Source organism: Pollicipes pollicipes, unplaced genomic scaffold, assembly GCF_011947565.3.
Source record: "Pollicipes pollicipes isolate AB1234 unplaced genomic scaffold, Ppol_2.1 Scaffold_1600;HRSCAF=1878_pilon_pilon_pilon, whole genome shotgun sequence".
In the NCBI taxonomy this organism is placed as follows: Eukaryota; Metazoa; Arthropoda; class Thecostraca; order Pollicipedomorpha; family Pollicipedidae; genus Pollicipes; species Pollicipes pollicipes.
Genome location: NW_023595962.1, coordinates 17,846,696 through 17,866,647, shown reverse-complemented (window position 1 = coordinate 17,866,647; position 19,952 = coordinate 17,846,696). Strand labels below are relative to the sequence as shown.

Below are 19,952 nucleotides of genomic sequence, written 5' to 3'. Positions count from 1 at the left end.
CCGGTCACGTGGACACGAGGAGCACCTGGTACCGGCTGAGTGGCCTGCAGCCGGGCAGCTTGTACCACGTGACGGTGAAGGCGGCCAACCACTACGGCAGCAGTCTGCAGTCCCGAATGCTGAACTTCACCGCCGGCCTGGACGAAGTGTCGGCGCCTAGCCCCGGAGGTGCGGGACGCCGTGGCGCCGCGCGCTGGATATGATCCGTACGGCACCCAGAGCACGACAGGCACAGCGTCCATGACTGAAGCTCCATTAGCTTCGCAGGGAGACCAAGGGACCCGGGAAGTATCGCTACATCTCTCTGCTGTGTCTCTGGTGACTTTGACCGAGGTTGGGGCTCGATGCAGGAAGTGGTCGATGTGCAAGAGGTGGGGAGAGAGACGCCGGCCCAGTCTACGCAGACGCAGGGCTCCACGTGTCCTCGTACGCACCGAGCGCGGTCCGTCTAACACGGCGCTCAGCTTGGAGAGAACATGGCACGGATATTGCGAGTTTCATTCGCGCGCGCATGTGCAGATAACGTCTGCACGTGCGCACATGACGCGTGCAGTGGTGGCGTGACGTCATTTATCGCATCACAATGGCTGGCTTGCATTGGTCTGCATGAGCTCCACCTGCCGTTGAATCAGCTCACGCATCCGCAGGGTCGGAGCTGGGCTCGGGCACGGTGCTGGCCGTGGCGCTGGTGTTGCTGCTGCTGGTGCTGGTGGCGCTGGTGTTGGCCGGCGTCTGGATGGTGCGCCGGCAGCGGCAGAACGCCGGCTCCGTCGACAGACTGAGCTTCGCCAACCCGAGCTACCAGCGGGAGAGCAGGCCAGCGGCGGAGAACAACGGCACGGTGAGGGCGGTGGGGTACGGGGGGAGGGGGGAAGGGGCAGCGGACGCATTGGAGACAGGGAGGGAACGAAAAGGAAGCGGGGGATCACATGATCGAGGGGGTGACATGTCCAACTGCGGGATTGGACGGCTGGTTTAAGGATGTGGGAAGGAAGTGTGGTATAAAAATATAAATGAGTGTGTCGTGTTTAATTGCAGTTGCAACACTCATCACATTGTGAAGTTAGCTGTGCTGTAGCAGTATTGCCGTCTGGTCAGAAGATGTGAACCTGTCTTTAAACAAAACGTTAACTCGAATGACTCACGAGCGTTTCATATTGTTGTCGTCTTACACTCGATAATTCTAGGATCACCTCGAAATAACCACGAGCACCACGGCAAATGGCGTCATCGGCAACGCCCACGACGGCGTCCGCGACACTTCTACCTCAGACGGCTGGCGCCAGGCGGCGCTGCAGGCACCCGCTGCCATCAGCCTAGATCAGCTGCGGCACGGAATCGGTGCAAGGTCGCGGGAGAATGGCTTCCAACGGTTCGAAAACGAGCAATGAGCATCTCGCTATCTGATAAAGTGAACGGTGATCAGTGAATCAGTGACCAGTGATCTGTATGGAACAGCGAACACTGATAAGTCTCGAAAAGTCAACGCGAGCGGTCTGGGAGTGTGAACAGTGATCAGTGTGGGAAAAGGAATGATCAACAGGATGGCGAAGTGAGAAGTGACAGCTGATCAGCTGGTGGCCGTGTGAAATGAGTGGTGGTCATCCCCGCTAGGTGAACAGCTATGGTCACATGGCGCCTGCCATTGTTGATTCGCTTATTCAGCCATTTAAAACAAAATGCACACTTAACTATTCTGAGGCTAAGTAAAATCGATAAGGGTTACTGCAGTCGCATCGTTGATATTATGAAGATCTGCCATTAGCGCAAATTTTGTGGCACTGGCGAAAACAGGTATGTTCGTTCGCTGCTTTCGTTGGCTGCGGGCACTATCCTTATGGCCTCATTCCAGGGTTGGGGTGTTGAACTGCGAATGCGTCTGTTTGACAGGACGAATGCATCAGCTGGCGGAGTTGATGCAGCGTTTGTACCGGCCGCCGGGGCTAGCGTTTGTAAGGTCCATTGCTTACAGTGCAATGCCCTTGCGTACGTTCCTATTGCTTAGTATATAGCATACAACTATGATGGCAGCAGTGTCTGAAAATACCACCAGATGTTATGCTTGCAGACCACTGTCGACCTTGTTAGGCGTGCTATGAGGAAGTAGTGGCTTGAGCTCCTTTTTTCTCGGTATTAAGAGTTCAGGGCTTTATGCTGACAGTCGAATACTGTTAATATGCCAGGGGGCACTCAGCAAACGACGTTATCAAGTGAACGCTGGTTATGTTGTGGGGACATACAGTGGTCGGACCTGACACTATAACCATTGTTTGAGCGACAACTTTGTTTAAAACCCACGTCACAGTATGTTCGAGGTCGACAACTGTCTGCATAAGAATGTGGAGGTCATAGCACTTTCCTGGGTCTTATGAGCAGCTACCTGACTGCTCGCGTCAGATGAGGATGCATTTGATCACAAGATGCTTCAGGGTGAGTGTAATTCAGACTCTCCCGCTGTGAGCGCTTCTTTCCGCGTTATCAGCGGATTTATGACGTCAATACGTGTGCGTCCAAATACCATTTTTACATGGACTGGTGTCGGTAATGAGACGCGGATGTACGCCGTGAATACACGAAAGCTGCAATGAGAAGTGACTTCGGACGGTGCACACAGCAGCGTCTCGCGTCCCGCCGTCAGTCCTGCCACGTATCTGTCATGTCCTGTCACGTCCTGTCACTGTCTTGTTCACGTTCTGTCATGTCCTGCCACGTTCTGTCATGTCCTGTCACGTCCTGTTACTGTCTTGTCACGTTCTGTCACGTCCTGTCACTGTCCTGCCACTGTTCTGTCACTGTCCTGTCACATCCCTGTCCACTGTCCTACCACTGTCCTGTCACCTGTCAACCGCTTACATTAAAAGGGAAGGAGGTGGAGGTACTCCCCGCTCGTGGCTTTTTTTGTCATAGCTGCAGAATGGGTTGCACCTTTCTCTTGATACTGTTAACATCAAAGGGTTCCTATTTCATATCGATTTTGGAGGTGATGGGAATAGTTGGTAGTCTGGTATACGGAAATGCCTGCGACGAGAAGGGTGCCAGTGACGAAACAAATGGCGGACGCGTTACGGGCGGTCTCCCGCAGGCCTGAAAGAGACAGTGAAGGGCGGCTTCCAATTTTGGGCATCATGTGTAGCGTCGAGACCAGCGTAAGTAAGACAGAAGCGGTTATCACCAACGTCACGCCTCACTTCCGTTATGTCATTGTATATCACCTGCGTGAACATCCGGTAGATGGCAGAACCTATCGCAAGTCTCCACCCGCGCTGGCAAAGTAATCCTCCGGTAAGTTACAACACAATCAAACGGCAACAACCGCAGTAACCAAAGCAACAACGTGGCGCCAGCTGATCAACAGCGCAGAAGCGGACGCATCTTCGCCCGGCGGACACAAGCTCAGCGGGCGTGCGGTCCTTCTGGCCGGTTTGGGCGTGCCGTACTCGGCCTGGGATCCCCCGTCGGGAGACGATAGCCGAACGGCGTGCCGATCGTCGCTGACGGCCGGAACGGCGGCGCCCGACCGCGGTCACGTGACCCCGACGAGGTTGGCGCGTCCGGAGGGCGGCGCCCGGGAACGCGTTGTAGACCCCGGGCAAGCGGTAGTCGCCGTAGTACTGCGGCGTCGGCCGACCCGGCGCCCTGTACCCGTTCGCGGCTCCGCTGTACACCGCCCGTGCGGCGCCGTTGTACACCGCGCTGCTGTAGACGGGGCGCGCCGGCGCGCCGCTGGCGTAGCGCACGCCCGTGTGGCCGACACCGCGCCGGGCCTGGCGGCGCCGCGCCGCGCCGCGCCGCCGTACCGGGGCGCCTCGGCGGTGGCGCCTCCCCGCACAGACGGCTGTACAGGTACGCCGCGGCCTGCGATGCCCACGTATGCGGCCGTAGTTGGCGCCGTAGCCGGCGCTGCCGACGCTGCCCGGGTAGGCCGCGGCGGTGCTGTAGCCGGGCGTCGGCGGCGGCCGGTACGGCACACGGCGTTGGGCGGGCCGTAGTCGGCGGAAAGGGCTGGACGTGGCGGACGGCAGTGTATAAAGTGGCGGTCTTCGCGTGCCCAGGGGTATGGGCGGTGTCCTCGTGCATGTCATGTGTCTTGGCGCTTGGTGACGGGGCTTCGGAAGGACGGAGCTTGAACGTGTCGCTGCTGCTCTTGAAGCCGGCGCCGGCAACCGACGCCCCGGCGCCCTCGTCACGCTGACCTGTCACGCCAGACCACGCGGGCGTGACACGCGAACCGTGCTGATCATGCACGCTCACGCCGGGACGTGGGCTACGTTGGTGCGTAAGAATGTCACGCGAAACGTGTGGGGCGCCATCGGTTCCTGCGTCGCTGTATGAGTTGTGCTCTTCCTTCGGGACGTTTTGATGCGGTGTGCCATCCTCCAGCTCGGAGGGTGACGTCACAGTGGTGACCAGCCGAGGCCCATGACCTACGGTCTGAACTCTGAAGTGTTTTTCGTGACCTTTTCCCATCATCTGATGACCCCTGTGGCTTCTCAGGTCCGCCTCTTGACCTGCTTGACCCCGAGGCAAATCTGACGAGCCGCGGTGCCCGGTGGCGAATCCTCCATGGCTGCTGCCAACACGGACGCCTTCATGCTCTACGCCGACGTCTCTAACGCTGACGTCTCTCCCGCCGTGTCCTGAGATCCTTACGCTCTCACTGAGACCGCTCCCGCCGTGTCCCGAGATCCTTACTCTCTCGCTGAGACCGCTGCCGCCGTGTCCCGAGATCTTTAATCTCCCGCTGAGACCGCTCCCGCCGTGTCCCGAGATCCTTACGCTCTCGCTGAGACCGCTCTCGCCGTGTCCCGAGACCCCTACGCTCTCGCTGAGACCGCTCCCGCCGTGTCCTGAGACCCTTACGCTCTCACTGAAACCGCTTCCGTTGTGATCGAACACGCCATCTCTCACGGCATTCGCTTCGTCGCTGCCGACGATCCTCCTGCCGTCACTGACAGCACCTCCACCGTGATGGACGACCTGCCCGCTGGCGACCTCGCCCTCGTCGAGTCCGATAAAGACGGTTGGTGGCTTGTGCGAGGTGAACGGCTTCGGGGTGCCGTAGCCAGGAGGTGGACCCTGCCCCGCCGGCGAGACCGTATCACCGCCGGTTGCTGGCGGCTGCAGGACGGTCAGCAACGCCAGCAGCTGCAACACGGAGACAAGGTCAGAGGACAAAACCGTGTCACCGCCGGCTTCCGGCGGTTGCAGGACGGTCAGCAACGCCAACAGCTGGAACAGCGAAACGGTGGACGGCGGGAGGAGACAACGTCAGAAGTTGGAGGACCTCCTCACATAATTTACCATGTCATTTGTGTCATTTTAGGGCAGGGAATGCCAACGAAGAGGTCGTGTTGACTGATGGGTCCTATGTTTTGATTGCTTTACTGAGCGGTGCGCTCCTTGTTTTTCGTTCAAGGACGCGGGGACGGGCGAGGGGCAGTGGGGCCCTCAAATTAAAAGCTCGGGGGGGGGGCGCCCTCCCCCCCCCCGACTTGGAGTGCCTGTGGGGGAACCATTCTGGTATGTTAAGAGCCGATTCTGAACGATAAATAAATTATGTAGGCCATGCAAAATTCATTCTGAGCTTTCGAGGGCTAGTCTGAACTGTTCGGGATCCATTCTGACCAAAAACCAGTATGAGTCTGTTCTGACCAAAAATCAGTATGAGTCTGTTCTGACCAAAATCCAGTATGGGTCTGTTCTGAGCAAAAACCAGTATGAGTCTCTGTTCTGGCAAAGAACCATGACTATATGACTCTGTTCTGACCAAAAACCGGTATGAGTCTGTCAGATACCGTCCTGACCTGCAGAGAGGCCGACTCAGGTAGAGGGCCCATTATGGACTGAAGTTCCTTTTATTCTAGCCATTGGGGTCCTTCATTCTGGCCGGTAGAGTGCCTATTATCGACTGCTGCGGCCAATTTGGGCTACAAAGGCCCGTTTTGATCAGTAGATGACCCAATATTGACTGTGGAGAGCTAGATGCCCTCTGGCCAAATTATAAATCCCCGCAACACGAAAATGGAGATGCTACCTTAAGTGTTCTAGATCGACCACCACATTCCAGCACCACTTCGCAGTGTTTTGAAGGCTTGTCCGTGCTGATTTTCAATCTGAAAATTGCACCTATCCAATATGCGCCCAAATTTCTTTCCAATATGCAAATTGTTTTCCTAAAGCCTTCAAAAGCACTTCTTTCAGATACGTCACCATTTTCGTCTTCCTGTTGGTGACCGCTTAGTGTCAGCCGCGGGACGAACGCCGCGTGCCTGTGGAGACCGCAAGCGCAGGCAGTGAGGCTGCTGCTGCTAAGATTTGGAAGTGCTCATGTTAAAAACCATGATACATAGTTTTTCTCGGTAATAAATTCTGACTGAATGTTGACCATTTCAAGACCAAAATTGGTTAGCCATGTCAGCACAAATTTTAGACCCCGTTCGTGTATATATATATATATATATATATATATATATATATATATATATATATATGTGTGTGTGTGTGTGTATGTCAAAAGAACAAAAAATATGGCAGGGCTTCTCAGTTGTATCGATTTAGAAAATGTCCACTGAACCATTGCAAAATGGAGAGCGCCGGTGATTTAATCCATGCATTGTATTTGTTTCTTCAATACATTGGCTTGAAATTCACACAGAATTTATCTCGCGGTAGCTTCTAGTTTCCGTTCTGTTCTGGTCACAAGGGAAAAATATAGACAAAGAAAAGAGCACCGCGTGCGCGTTAGCGATTGAGCTATACCCGGCGCTTTTCCTTTTTGGGGACACCATCAGCAGGCCTGTGTCAAAAGCAAATCAGGCCGGCTACATTGAGGGGTAAATGAATGCCTGGTAGACCAATTCCGGCAGGCAGCTTTCCGAAAGTTTTTTTTCTGCTGTGGCATGGCGTAAGGAAAGATAATTCGAAAATAGATTCTGCAGCGGACGTACAATGTCTGTTTTACACACCAACAATTGGTGATGCTGGTCCATAAACAAGCAGCAAAGCAGTCATGAGATCAGTTCGCAGCCAGTCATGCTGGGGACAGCCGGGCCAAGGCATTGGCCACCGGCGCCGGGCGGAAGCGGGGCTCAGATAACGGGCGTATGACAGGAGGATCTTAATTTTATTATTTGGATTTTACAGGTGAAACTCCAGCTTTATGGTGTTTTTCACATTGCTTTTGGCAGTTCGTATTCTAAACTTTCAAATTTGTTTCCGCGTAAAATGCTACGACACGTCTCATTTTTTGAAAAGCAGCCCGCGAAATCTTGGCGCATAAAAATTCTGGCCCTGTGGAGTGAGCCATGGATTCGCATTCGAAATCTCACCAGCCTGGTGCCCAGGTCGTATTTTGGCATCAACCCTCTGGAGGCAGATGCCTGCTCATCGACCCAAAATATCCATCCGCTCGTGAAATTTCGCGTCTTCAGCGAAACAATGGTGAAATGAACGAATTATATCAGGGAGTTTGATGAAAGCCTTATTTCTCAAATGACGTAGATGAGGCGAATAACACTACCATGCACCAGCTGTGGATGTACATCTAGGGTAGTAATCGTGGAATTTAATCATTTCCAAAATGTGCTTTTTGCATTAAAAGCTGACAATGTCCTCCATCTCTACCCCCTTCCCCGGCCACCGGGTTCGCTTCCCAGCAAAAATTCCTGGAGTTTACACTGAGCCTAGCAACCACAGTTTTTAAACGTTCCTACGTTTATGCTCTATGGGACCATTCTGACCTGGAGAGGGCGCATTCTTGTCCCAAAGGGCCGTTTCGGCTTTTAGGGGCCCACCATCCAATCTAGGGGCCCATTTTTGGATTTTGAGTTTGCCCCGCGCCAACTGAAACATTGTTCCCGCACCCTGTTTCCGGTCCGAAAAGTCTTGTTGATATGTGTTCGCTTGCACGTGTAAAGGTGATGTGTATGTCGTGTTATGACCTATTTTATGTCCTCTGTCAGCCACGACTGCCTGAGAGATCTAGGCATGGTGAGAACGTGACAAACCTTATGCAAGGTTTCGACGGTGGAAAGCTTGGAGACATACGTAAACCACCTGAGAATTCATTGATACCAAAACACTAATGATTAGTTTGTTTTGGACTGAAAAAGTTGGCGACAGCGCCCACCCCAACGCTGGCCTCTGCTTTCACTTTTTTCCCGAGATATAAACGCCACTGTATTGATCCAGCCCCATTCGTGTGGATCACTGTACTAAATGAGCCTCACAACCAAGCAAAACGTTGGCGAAAAAAACAAAATCGAGATTAATCATCACAGATTCAAATTCCAGCTTCCACACCAGTCAAACCAGCCGCCTAAATCCATAGTTGTGAGCAGCGCTAAAGGAATTACTTAACACTGTTTAGGTGCAATCATCAACGTTTTTCCACCGTCATGGCATTTAAAGTACCCAAAAGAGAAAGAAACACCGCCACGTTGTCATGTCGGTCTATCGCCCACCGTGCGGAAGTCATTTCAGACGTTCTGCATCAGAGGGTTGGCGAAACATAACCCCACGAGCGATAACACGAGCGATAACAAAAAGTGTTGTGTCGTGCAGGTACCGGTTACGACGTCTGCACAGCGCTGCGGTGGAAAGCCATTGCGTATGAGTTTTGCGGGCGTTTCATCGCGACAGCGCCCGATAGCCCGCTGGCAGTGGCGTACAGAGCTCGTCACAACGCGACGCCTCGAAATACCTTGGAGTGATAGCCCGATCATATCAGCGGACGCCGAGAGTGTGTCGTCACGTTCACTGCCATCTACGACGTCTAAATTGCAATTAGTTGCATATATCTGCATCAGTAATAGCTGGAGAAAGCGAAGATGCCTTGTAATCACCCTGCCAACCACTGGCATGTGTTAAGAAACTGTCACACAGTAGTGCTACGTACGACTAGAAAATCAACCACCTGTTTCTGATAGACACCAGTAGCCTGTGTTCATGGTTTTGTTGGTGTAGATGTTCTGATATTGGGCACGCGTTGTTTGCTTGCAGTGGTGCTATGCTGCACTTAATTTCCGCTTGTCCTCAGGCTAAAAGACAACAAAATCGTTAATATGCCGAAGGACTCCCCCCCCCCCCCCCTAGATGAAACAGCGGTAGTGGCCTGATTCTTCGGAGAAAAACCAGGAGAATGGAAATATAGATTGATTGATATTTCGGCAGCATGCCTTTATCGAAATAAAAGCAGAAGTGAACTATAGCCATATTTGAACAGGAGTGAGCTTTGTATTCACTTCTACTATCGTTTCGATAAAGGCATGTTGCCGAAATATCAACCCATCTATATATCCATTCTTGTGGTTTTTCTCCGAGGAATAAGGCTACTACTTTTGTGTTATCTATGTGAATAATGTCCATCACCAATGCACTGAACAACTTACGAAGACACCCCCTGTTTTAAGAGAGCGAAGAGAATCCCAGAGCCATAGGAATGCCGAAGCATAGGCAGATCAATGCTAGTTGTATTTATCAATACACTTTGCCCGAAAAATTGACTGTGAAAATACGTCTGCCGAAACCTTTGGCTAAAGCAAAGTGGTGGATTGTCACCACCGTGATCTTGGGAAGAAAACATGCTGGGAAGTCAATACGCAGCTGTGCTTAGCGCGGGTCTCAGAGCAGGCGCGTTGTTTGGCCCGGCTGACACGGAAAGGTCAGCTGGCAACCGACCAACGAGGGTCCGCCCAGGCCCGGAGCGGACGTGCCGCAGCAATGTGCGGCACCTCACACCCTTCGCAGCCCGTCTGACGAAACGGCGGAGATCAAATTATCCATGGAGCTGAAGGCACGGCATGACTGGTGGCTTCAGGGTACACACAATTACCTTTGTTCAGCGTATACTCCGAATCCAAAGCCTCCCATGCATACTGCTCGAAAAACATTTATCTAACAAAGTGGTAACTATTCCCTCCCACCTTCACCAAGCGTGTGCAGAACCGTCAGCTGGAGAGGTACGGGTCCCTCTATGACGTCACAGAGGCATGTGCTCCACTGGAGCGAGCGATGCCTCCACACACCATGTCTCGAGTCAAGGGCCATGTCATTTAAGGTGGTTGTGATAGCGCGCCAGACATTCGCGACCGATTCGCTGATCGTGCAGACTGATTCCGAGTTCATTGGCGGGCGCTCTGCAGCTTATTTGCAATGACTAACTTTTCTGTTTAACTTGGATGTCGAGAAGACCCGCAAAAAATGAGGAAATCATCACCTCAAACGGGTGCATTTTGAGGACATCACGTGCTGGTTGTCTGATAAATATCACAGAAACACATTCTGAAAATGCGAATACGGTAGTCACTGTCCGCGTGCTGGGCGCCATGCATCCGGTCGCTATGTTAGCGGACCAGCTTCACAAGCGAACAGCAGAACCCAATTTGGTAACAAGTATGAAGCATGTTTGCAATAAAATTACTAATTTTCATTTTTGCTATTGGCAATGTGTTGAGTGGCTTAAGGAAAACTTGTGCCCTTTAGTTATGAGTTTGCGTTTCGTTCGTGCTTCTTTTGTACGATCAGCATGCAGCCAAGACCTCTTGGCTCTGAGCTCTCGATCATGGACTTTCGCTTTGTCCAGCCCAGGCCTTAAAGCACCATGGAGCCACCACCAGGCAGTGACGCAGATCCAGTATCTAACCCAAAGGACACAGCGTGTAAAGACACCCGATTTCAACGAAAATCGAGGCTAAAAATGATATCTGTTTTTCAACTGTTTTGCGGGAATATTCCTATTCGAGGTGGCACCCGGAGCCTGTGTTACCATCCCGATTGGCGCCCGGAACCTGCGTTACTATCCCGAGTGGCACCCGGAGCCTGCGTTACCATCCCGAGTGGCACCCGGAGCCTGCGTTACCATCCCGAGTGGCACCCGGAGCCTGTGTTATATCCTTCTGCCTTTCCAGGGGTGGTCTGAAGGTCGAACTGCTGAGAGCCACCAGACGAGTTGGCACGTAATTTGCCGAGAGAGAAAGGCATGAGAGAACGTATTCAGCACATATCTACCGGTAGCAACCGGCGTACACTATACCTGAAACCCCCTTTCAAGCTGGGAAAATCATGTATAGTTTTTGCTGTATGGAACATTGCATCTCTGTGCTTTCGATGAATGAGCTAATGGGCTTTAAGTTCTTCATAGCCGTTCATGCATTTATTTATTGCCTTCCAAGCGCAACACTAGTCACTTTGCATTACCTGGCATTATATCTAATACTGGACGAATGTGAAGGTCGTCGGTCACTCCTGGAGCCAGGCTCCTTCTCCCGGGACAGATACTTCAATATTTATGTATATCTTGGCAGACGGTTATTTGTGCGTTGGGATCACGTGTGCATGGGTGTAACTCAGCTGTTATTTGTTGATGCATCTACGCTCCAAACATTTCGAACAATTGCGCCAAAAACGGCGCCAGCTGGTGCCTGGGTGCAGCAAAAGTGCCTCCCAATCTGATGTAAACATTTATACAATCGCGCCCTTCTCACTTCGCAATTTTGGCTCAGTTCAATATGCTTCCATCACATGTGGCTAGCGGAACTATGCTAGGCCTTTGCGGGTTTTGCATTTTTATTACAAACACGTCATGAAATGCAACAATAAAAACCGTTGGCCCATTCTTTGCGACACGTGGTGGATGCGCGAGCATTAGTGCATTACACACTCCACAGTTAGTACGTTACAGATAGCGAATTCTCAGCAGCGCCAAATGTACCGCTGCTGCGGGTGAATTACGCTCCCAGTACGAAATGCGGCGGTTTTTTCGCTGAGGAGGGTCCCACGACCCATTTCAAGCAGACTTTGCGTTGAAGTGCGATGCTTTGGCAAGCTTCTCTTGCGCATACTCTGCGAACACCATATTTCACATTTTCTACGCTGACTGTAGGCACAACGGCAATCTGGTGAAGTCTTCTGGTTTGGGTAAAAATAAAAAATTGTCTCCAGACAGCTGGAGTCGCTTACCATTAACGACATGGCAGGAGTTTTGTTTTCAGAATAGGTTTATATAGACAATGGTTTGATACATTCTGCGCTCAATAAATGTTCACTGAAGGCAAACAGAAGCCGCACATTAGCCAGGAAAATCACAGCTGAGGCTGTTGACGCAGGTTAACAGTAAAAATGATATAGCGCAAACCGAAACATCGCAAACAATGGATTGGCGCGGGTCGAGACTTTATCAATGACCCAGGGCGGGTCGAGACTTTGTCGCTAAATTTGCAAAAGAAGCGGATGAGTGCTGTGCTTTTGAAAGTTTTGGCACACTAAAGGGTAGACTGTACGCATTGCAGGATCACATTTTTATTACGTGCGGCAACGAATGAGTCTAGGAAAAGTTTCTCATTTAGCAGGTCTTTATCTTCTGTTCCTTCTTCAAAAGTTGCGTTCTTCAACGAACGAGTGTTTCGTGATGTCATTCAAACATGTGCACAATGCAGTCCTGGCGTTTCCAAAGCTGCTGTTCCCAGCTAGTGTCAACATAGTGCATTGGCGCGGGCGACCATTTCCAATGTCCTCAAGAACAGAGGGACTAGAGGCACGCTCGGCACACCGGAGAGGCTGACATTGTCACCATGTCACAACCAGTGACAATGTCAATGAGAGCCAGTGACAGTGACAATGGCAGCCAGTGCCAATGCCAATGAGAGCCAGTGACAAAGACAATGACAGCCAGTGACAGTGACGATGAGAGCCAGTGACAGTGACAATGACAGCCGGTGACAATGACACAAGCGCCCGGACGACGGCCGGCAGAGGCGGCTCGACGTAGAGTTGGTGCACCGCAGACCCTGCTGCCAAAGCGCTGTCGCATACCGCAGTCACTTGTCAAGAAAGTACTAAAGTAAGAGGTACTCAACTACAGAATACGAGCAAACGCACCAGAGGTTTCTGGAGGTCGAAGAAGGCGTTAGAAGCCCCACATTTGTAGCTTGTCTAGAGAACCGATGTCCTCCAGAAGACGGGTTGAAAAGACATTGATATGGACGACTTCTACTGCACCCCTTATGACAATGAAACAGCGCAACATTACGGGTTTCATACACTCGCTTGAAGAGGCGTCCTCACTGATGTAAGATTCAAGGAAGGAAGCATGTCCACCCAAGCTGCCGGTGAGACTCACCATCAGACCACGTGGGGCACCGTGATCGCGATGGTCTCGTGGACAGTCGTGGACAGTCACCCAGCCGGTGATGATACCCAGCGGAAAGGACTTTATTTTCCGAGCCGTCTTGAACATGATCATGAAACCTCAGAGGCGGAGAAAACAACCGTTCTACATCCGGAATGCATGCTGCAGGTGCCGAACTTGTCAGGTCACCAACTTCTGACCTTGTCCTCAAGGCCGCGCACGACGAAAATGTGGATGGCCAGCTCTCATGTACGTCACCCTCTGTGTGTGCACCTGATGCTACTCACTGTGCTTCTGAGGGCATTAAGGCGTATGACGATGCCGAAAGGCACTAAGCTGCATGGCTGGGCACGTCACTGATCTTCGGAACCATCCCAGAGGTCTTCTGGTTTCGAAGCCACACCAAGTCTGCTTACGACTTGTGCAAGCCATTTAGCGTTAAGTTCAAGTAAGGGCCGTTTTTGAATACCCCTAGCAGTAGTGTGGGTAGGCCCTTCATGATTTACAAGTTGCACTGTTATGCCTATAGATTGTAACTGATTTGTCTTCTTAATTCGCGACTGCGAGGAATTCGTAAGCCCATCTTTGAGAAGTGTTAAGGCATATAATTTACCCATAAGCAATGCTTTTCACTGACCGCAAGGTCCACATACATGAAAAGCACGTGAGAAAGCCATCCTTAACCGCTGGACATCCCGTTCCCACTCTGACCCCAAACGCTGCCTAAGCCGGTCATCAGTAGCGGCGGCCAGGCCATTGACACTTCACGCTCAGTAGATCACACACACGCACACACACACACACACACGCACACGCACACGGGGCATCACACAGTCACAGTGTGACACACAGCCCATCCTAGCACTTGCCTGTAGCAGATGTCGACCTCTCACCATGCTTCTTCCGTCTGGCGGCTCCTCGACCGAACTAGACGCCAACCGCTGCCCGTGCCCGGCGCCCTCCCACTGGCAGCTCACATGAGGCGCCGAGGCCACAGGCGCGCTTCGCAGCGCGGCGGCACGCGACGCCGGCAGCGAAGCGGTGAGGCGACGCATCAGTGCGGCAGCGAAGCGAAGCGACCCGGCGCCATCACTTTCGCTTCCGCCCGGTGACGCCACGCCAAGAGCGGGGCGGCGGCGCGATCTGCCCGCGCCCGCGTGAACAGACGGGTCTCGCTCCCGTGCAACCGCACAGAAGAGAGAAGGTTGCATGAAATAGCACAGGCGTCTGCACTAAACAGACAAGGGAGGCATGTATTTTGTACCATTGATTTGACGTCATAACGCCCGGTGATGGAATGCTGAAAAATTGAAGCGTGAGGGTGGTTTATGATGGTTTACGATGGCGCGTGACGGTGGTTTATGATGGTTTACGATGAAGCGTGAAGGTGGTTTATGATGGTTTATGATGACGCACGACGGTGGCTTATGATGGTTCACGATGACGCGTGAAGGTGGTCTATGGTGGTTTATGATAACGCATAAGGTGGATTCTGATGGTTTACGATGACGCGTGAGGGTGCTTTATGATGGTTTACGGTGACGCGTGAGGGTGGGTTCTGATGGCTTATGTGTGTTATGTCTGTGAGTTATGTCTGTTTTGCTTTATGTATGTAAGCAATGCAGTCCTCGGAGGGCACCTCCTAGGTTTACAATGCCTGTAAGCCATTACGGCCCTCGGAGGGCACCCCCTAGGTTTACAATGTCTGTAAGCCATTGCGGCCCTCGGAGGGCACCCCCTAGGCTTGCAATGTCTGCAAGCCATTGCAGTCCTCGGAAGTTACCTCCTAGGTTTACAATGTCTGTAAGCCATTGCGGCCCTCGGAGGGCACCCCCTAGGCTTGCAATGTCTGTAAGCCGTTGCAGTCCTCGGACGGCACCTCCTAGGTTTACAATGTCTGTAAGCCATTGCGGCCCTCGGAGGGCACCCCTTAGGCTTGCAATGTCTGTAAGCCATTGAGGCCTTTGGAGGGCACCTCCTAGGTTTACAATGCCTGTAAGCCATTGCGGCCCTCGTAGGGCACCTCCTGAGTTTACAATGTCTGTAAACCATTGCTGCTCTCGGAGGGCACCTCCTAGGATTACAATGTCTGCAATCCATTGCGGCCCTCCGAGGGCACCCCCTATGTTTACAATGTCTGTAAGCCATTGCTGCCCTCGGGGGGCATCCCCTATGTTTACAATGTCTGTAAGCCATTGCTGCCCTCGGAGGGCATCCCCTATGTTTACAATGTCCGTAAGCCATTGCGGCCCTCGGAAGGCACCTCCCAGGTTTTTGGTTGTCGTTGTAGGTTTTCGTTGACAGGAGCTCGTAAAGATTTGGTCGCTTAATCCAGTGACGCAAAATGAGCAGGATCGCAGGATAGCGGGATCGCATTGCGTTCCTCCGAGGTGAACCGTTTACGTGAACATAAACTGGCATTGAAGCTAATGTTTAACGACAGTTTTCAGTCGCGTTTCTAGAGCAGGCTTACGGCGACATTGCCTTGTGCTCGATGTACGTCACGGCAGTAGTGACAAAGCTCTCGATACTACAGTCGCCAGCAAATTTCGCGCTCCGTAGCCGCCCCCGCACGGTGACGGCCGGCTCGCCGCTGATTGCGGCCGTGGAGGCGCCTGCACACAGGAGGAAGAAGGGCCCAATGAGATCGCTGACGCTCATGGCGTGCCACGGTTGACAGAGTGGGCTCTCCAGCATGACGCCGGGAGACTCAAACGCAAGGGTTGTAGGCGTTTGATGCCCATTCTAGTAAAGGTAAGATTGAGCATTCATCTTCAGCCAGTGGGTCAATCGCATCGGCTGTTGTTCATTGTGGTCACGTATGTAGAATCGGACCATTTCACGACAGAAAAGCGCATGTCAATTTAATACGTGGAAATGGCCTCTTCCTGTTCAGAAAAGGCCCCTTGCGGACTCGGGAATAGCCCTAACGAGATCTGGTAAAGGTCATCGCAGACTCAGAGAGCGCGCGCTGAAGGTGGAAAAAGGCCCCACGCTTGAGGAGGGACCCAAAAATTGGAACAAAATATACACACTTGTGCACGTAAATATTGACTTCAAATGTGTGACCGAAAGGCCCCAGCCCATAAACTGGGATCTCTAGAACCGATAACTTCCTGTACGCATGCAGGGGACTCTGGGATCTGACAGGTAGCCAGGGGCCAGGAATCAATGGGCCTCTGAAGTTCAATAAGAACGGAAACACCTAAGGAGTCCTTAGCCCGGCTCAAGTGATTTGCTCACCACCAAATGCACCAAATCCACCCAAAGCCCTTACCAGGTACGTAGAGAAAACGGACATAGTACGTAGAGCGAGGTACATGTACATGCATGGAGCGACTCATTTTCTCGAGAGTCTGGTGAATCATGCCATCGCCAGACCATGTCTCTCAGGCATGTGACAAACTAGGACAAGCATGGGTACTGGGATTGGCTGCCACCAGCATCAAGTGATGATGAAACGTCATCAACATCAAGCACAGCCCTTGGTCCCGGAATTGGTTGCCGCTAGCCGGTTTTTGGGCGACTCCGGCGGTTTTTTGGCGACTGGGTGACCAGGGATCGGCGGCTAGCCGCTTGGCGACTAGGTAACTGGCCGGCTGGCGACCAGGTGACTAGCCGACTGGCGACTAGGTGACTAGCCGACTGGCGACCAGGTGACTAGCCGACTGGCTAATTGTGTGACCATGGTGACTAGTGACTGATGCAGATTCCCAAAATTGGTCTCACGTCTGAGTGTGAAGTGGAACATGCATTATTCGCCTTTACCAGTGTCATTCAACCAATTTACCCCATCTTAAGTTCTCAAAACAAAGCAAATTTTTCAAGTTCTGTGCACATTTCATGACTGACTACCAGACAGTGCATTGGCGAGGGCATTGGTTGGGGAGGATCTCACTGCGCTGTCAAAAGTAAGTAGGTTCTGAAAAATAGCCATCAGAAGGCATAACAATTATAACTCCATCCTGAAGTAGCAAACAGTTCCTTTATGCTGGTCCTTTCGGCTGTTTTTATTTGCATTTCAGGCTTTTCCGTTAAATCTCATAATCATCTCATAGGACAAAGGATCGCGTAAACGAGCTTTGACCACACCTTGCAGTTGCGCTCGATTGCAAATGGGCGGCTAAGGCCTATGTGATACACTGACCGTCTGCAAACAGTGCAAGGGTGTTGAAATGACTAACGGACTGAAGATGTAGGCATCCCCAATGATTAACGGTCTGAAGATGTAGGCATCTCAAATCCGCGCCTCGAATGGCGCACGTGCCTTTTTACCAAAAGCTCTAACCTCCACGGCCCGGCTGGCTGGCTTGGCTGCCGACTGCTGCCGCCAGCCGGCATGTTCGCAGCTACGGCTGGTTTGGCTGCCGACTGCTGCCGCCAGCCGGCCGATCCGCCGCTATGGCTGGTTTGGCTGCCGACTGCTGCCGCCAGCCGGCCGATCCGCCGCTACGGCTGGTTTGGCTGCCGACTGCTGCCGCCAGCCGGCCGATCCGCCGCTATGGCTGGTTTGGCTGCCGACTGCTGCCGCCAGCCGGCATGTTCGCAGCTATGGCTGGTTTGGCTGCCGACTGCTGCCGCCAGCCGGCCGATCCGCCGCCGATCGTCTCACCAGCCACGCTGGTCCGGAGCGGCGGCCGCTGGTATGTGCAGCGAAATCGCTGGGCGAAAACCGTTTCGGAGATGGCTAACCGCATGATAAATAGCTTAAAGCGAAAACGATCACTTTTCCAGGTACTGTACATCGTAACGACTTGACCGACACCACATGACGCAAATAGTTTATGCCTTGTATTTCTTGGTCGTGTAACATGAGATAGACTATCTGCAAGGCTTTAACAATGATACTTAGTATCGCTTGACTGACCAGAAAAAAAACATTTTACTTTCTAGCCCGACTCTAATAAATAGTGCTAAAAATATGATAATATTTGTAATGTGTTAAGAATGTGGTGCAAGTCTACGCCATTAAATTGCGGGCCAAGCATTGAAAGTTTAGAGAAAAAAAAACTGTCGTCATAACGGCAAAATAACTCCTTGACCCACCCTAACAGGTAAGGCAACGGTGATTAAGTTAACAGTTCTGTCCAAATTGACATATGTCTTAACCTTACTCCACCGCCCGCCGGCCACAGTGATCACCCGTTTGAGGATATTTGTTTACGTGTATGTGGAGCGGGAAAACGAGCTCGAGCACGTCGAAGTACATTGACTTTACCAAACTCATCTGGTGGCCAAGGTACGGTAGATCTAAGATGCTACGTGATGACACTAAAATTATTGTGAGTAACGACAACAGAACCAACATAAGAACTCTAGGCTTTAACCACAAATTATGAACGTTCTCTAGGGAGGAGAAACTGCGCTTGAGACAAAGGCAGCATGTTACTTTGCTACCTTAGTGACAGATTGAGCAATTTATTTTGGAGGGCGGTTGTATGGTCCTTGAGTTCGTTCATTAGAACGTTTGACGTGGAGGATCTGAGCATGAGAAGAGCTTCCCAGCTTTCACGATCTGACTAAATGAAGTACACTATATCCGCTATCGAACATGGAAAAGTGCTGACTGCTGCATTTTGATGACTGACGAAAACGGTCCGCTGAAATATTGTTATTCGCGGAGGCGAAAGCAGCATATCACCTACACAAAACATTTCTGGACTACGCTGATCTCATCAGTTGTTTACTTTGAGCATACACAGCAACAAAAATACACATGGAACTCTGAATGTTTTGAACAACGTTACCTACCCGTTTAAAGTAAGAAAAGAGACAAGGTATATATATATATATATATATATATATATATATATATATATATATATATATCTGTATAATCGCTCGATGCTTCGCAGAAACCAAACAAAACTTTGGATAAATACACAGACCACTGCGCGTCAAATGAGTCAGCCAGCCCATATGACCGCATGGACACTGATTACTGTGATCCCATGGAGGGGCATATGTCATTAATGACATGGATGATGCTGACTGGAAATGGGTTGGCATGCTCGTTACTAAGACGTCCCCATGGAGGTCCCGCCTGATGACCTCCGGACGCCCTTCGCGGCATGGGCTTTGGCGCGTGTTTTGTGCTCTAACAGTGCGACGTATTTGATAAATCCTGCATTCGAAAAGTGTCGTGCATGGAAAGCCACCTCCGCTTTCCTCGAAAGGTAATGGCTTGGGTGAGTGCTATGTGTATAGGCAATGGCTTGGCTGAGTGCTGTGTGCATAGACAATGACCTGGCTGAGTGTTATGTGCATAGACAATGACCTGGCTGAGTGTTATGTGCATAGACAATGGCCTGGCTGAGTGTTGTGTGCATAGACAATGGCCTGGCTGAGTGTTGTGTGCAATCATTTCAGCAGCAGTGTGGTGGCTCGCACGGCTGGGTAGCGGCGAAGGTGGTCCAGCTGCTGTTCCAGTGTCGGGACACGCCCCCCCCCCCCCCTCTCGCGCCACCAATGCACGGTCACCGGCTGAGCTTTCCATTCGTCGCCGCTGCATAACCGTCTGGACTTACGCAGAGCGAGCATGGTCCATGCCATAGAAAGGGGGGCAATGGTCTCGAAAACGGCATGGTGACCAGGGGACTCAGTGGAGGTTTGTAGGGCCGGTGATACGGTGTGGGTCACGTTTGAGGACCGGGAGACTCAGTAGAGGTGTGTAGAGTCGGTGACGCAGTGTGGACCACGTCTGCGGGCCAGGCGACTCAGCAGAGGTTTATAGAACCCGGTGATGCAGTGTGCGTCACGTCTGCGGACCAGAGAACCCAATAGAGGTTTGTAAAGCCGGAGAATAGGTTTGCAGGGCCGGTGATGC

At 51.9% G+C, this 19,952-nt stretch overlaps 1 protein-coding gene across 1 annotated transcript; it reads left to right on the top strand.

Annotated features, from left to right (window-relative positions):
- The first annotated feature begins 13 nt into the window (after nucleotides 1–13).
- On the top strand, nucleotides 14–2,432 carry LOC119100513 (uncharacterized). The gene is made up of 3 exons (XM_037223634.1): nucleotides 14–168; nucleotides 648–841; nucleotides 1,188–2,432. Exons 1-3 carry the CDS (start codon nucleotides 117–119, stop codon nucleotides 1,389–1,391), a joined length of 450 nt encoding a protein of 149 aa, XP_037079529.1. The 5' UTR covers nucleotides 14–116; the 3' UTR covers nucleotides 1,392–2,432.
- The last annotated feature ends 17,520 nt before the right edge of the window (nucleotides 2,433–19,952 follow it).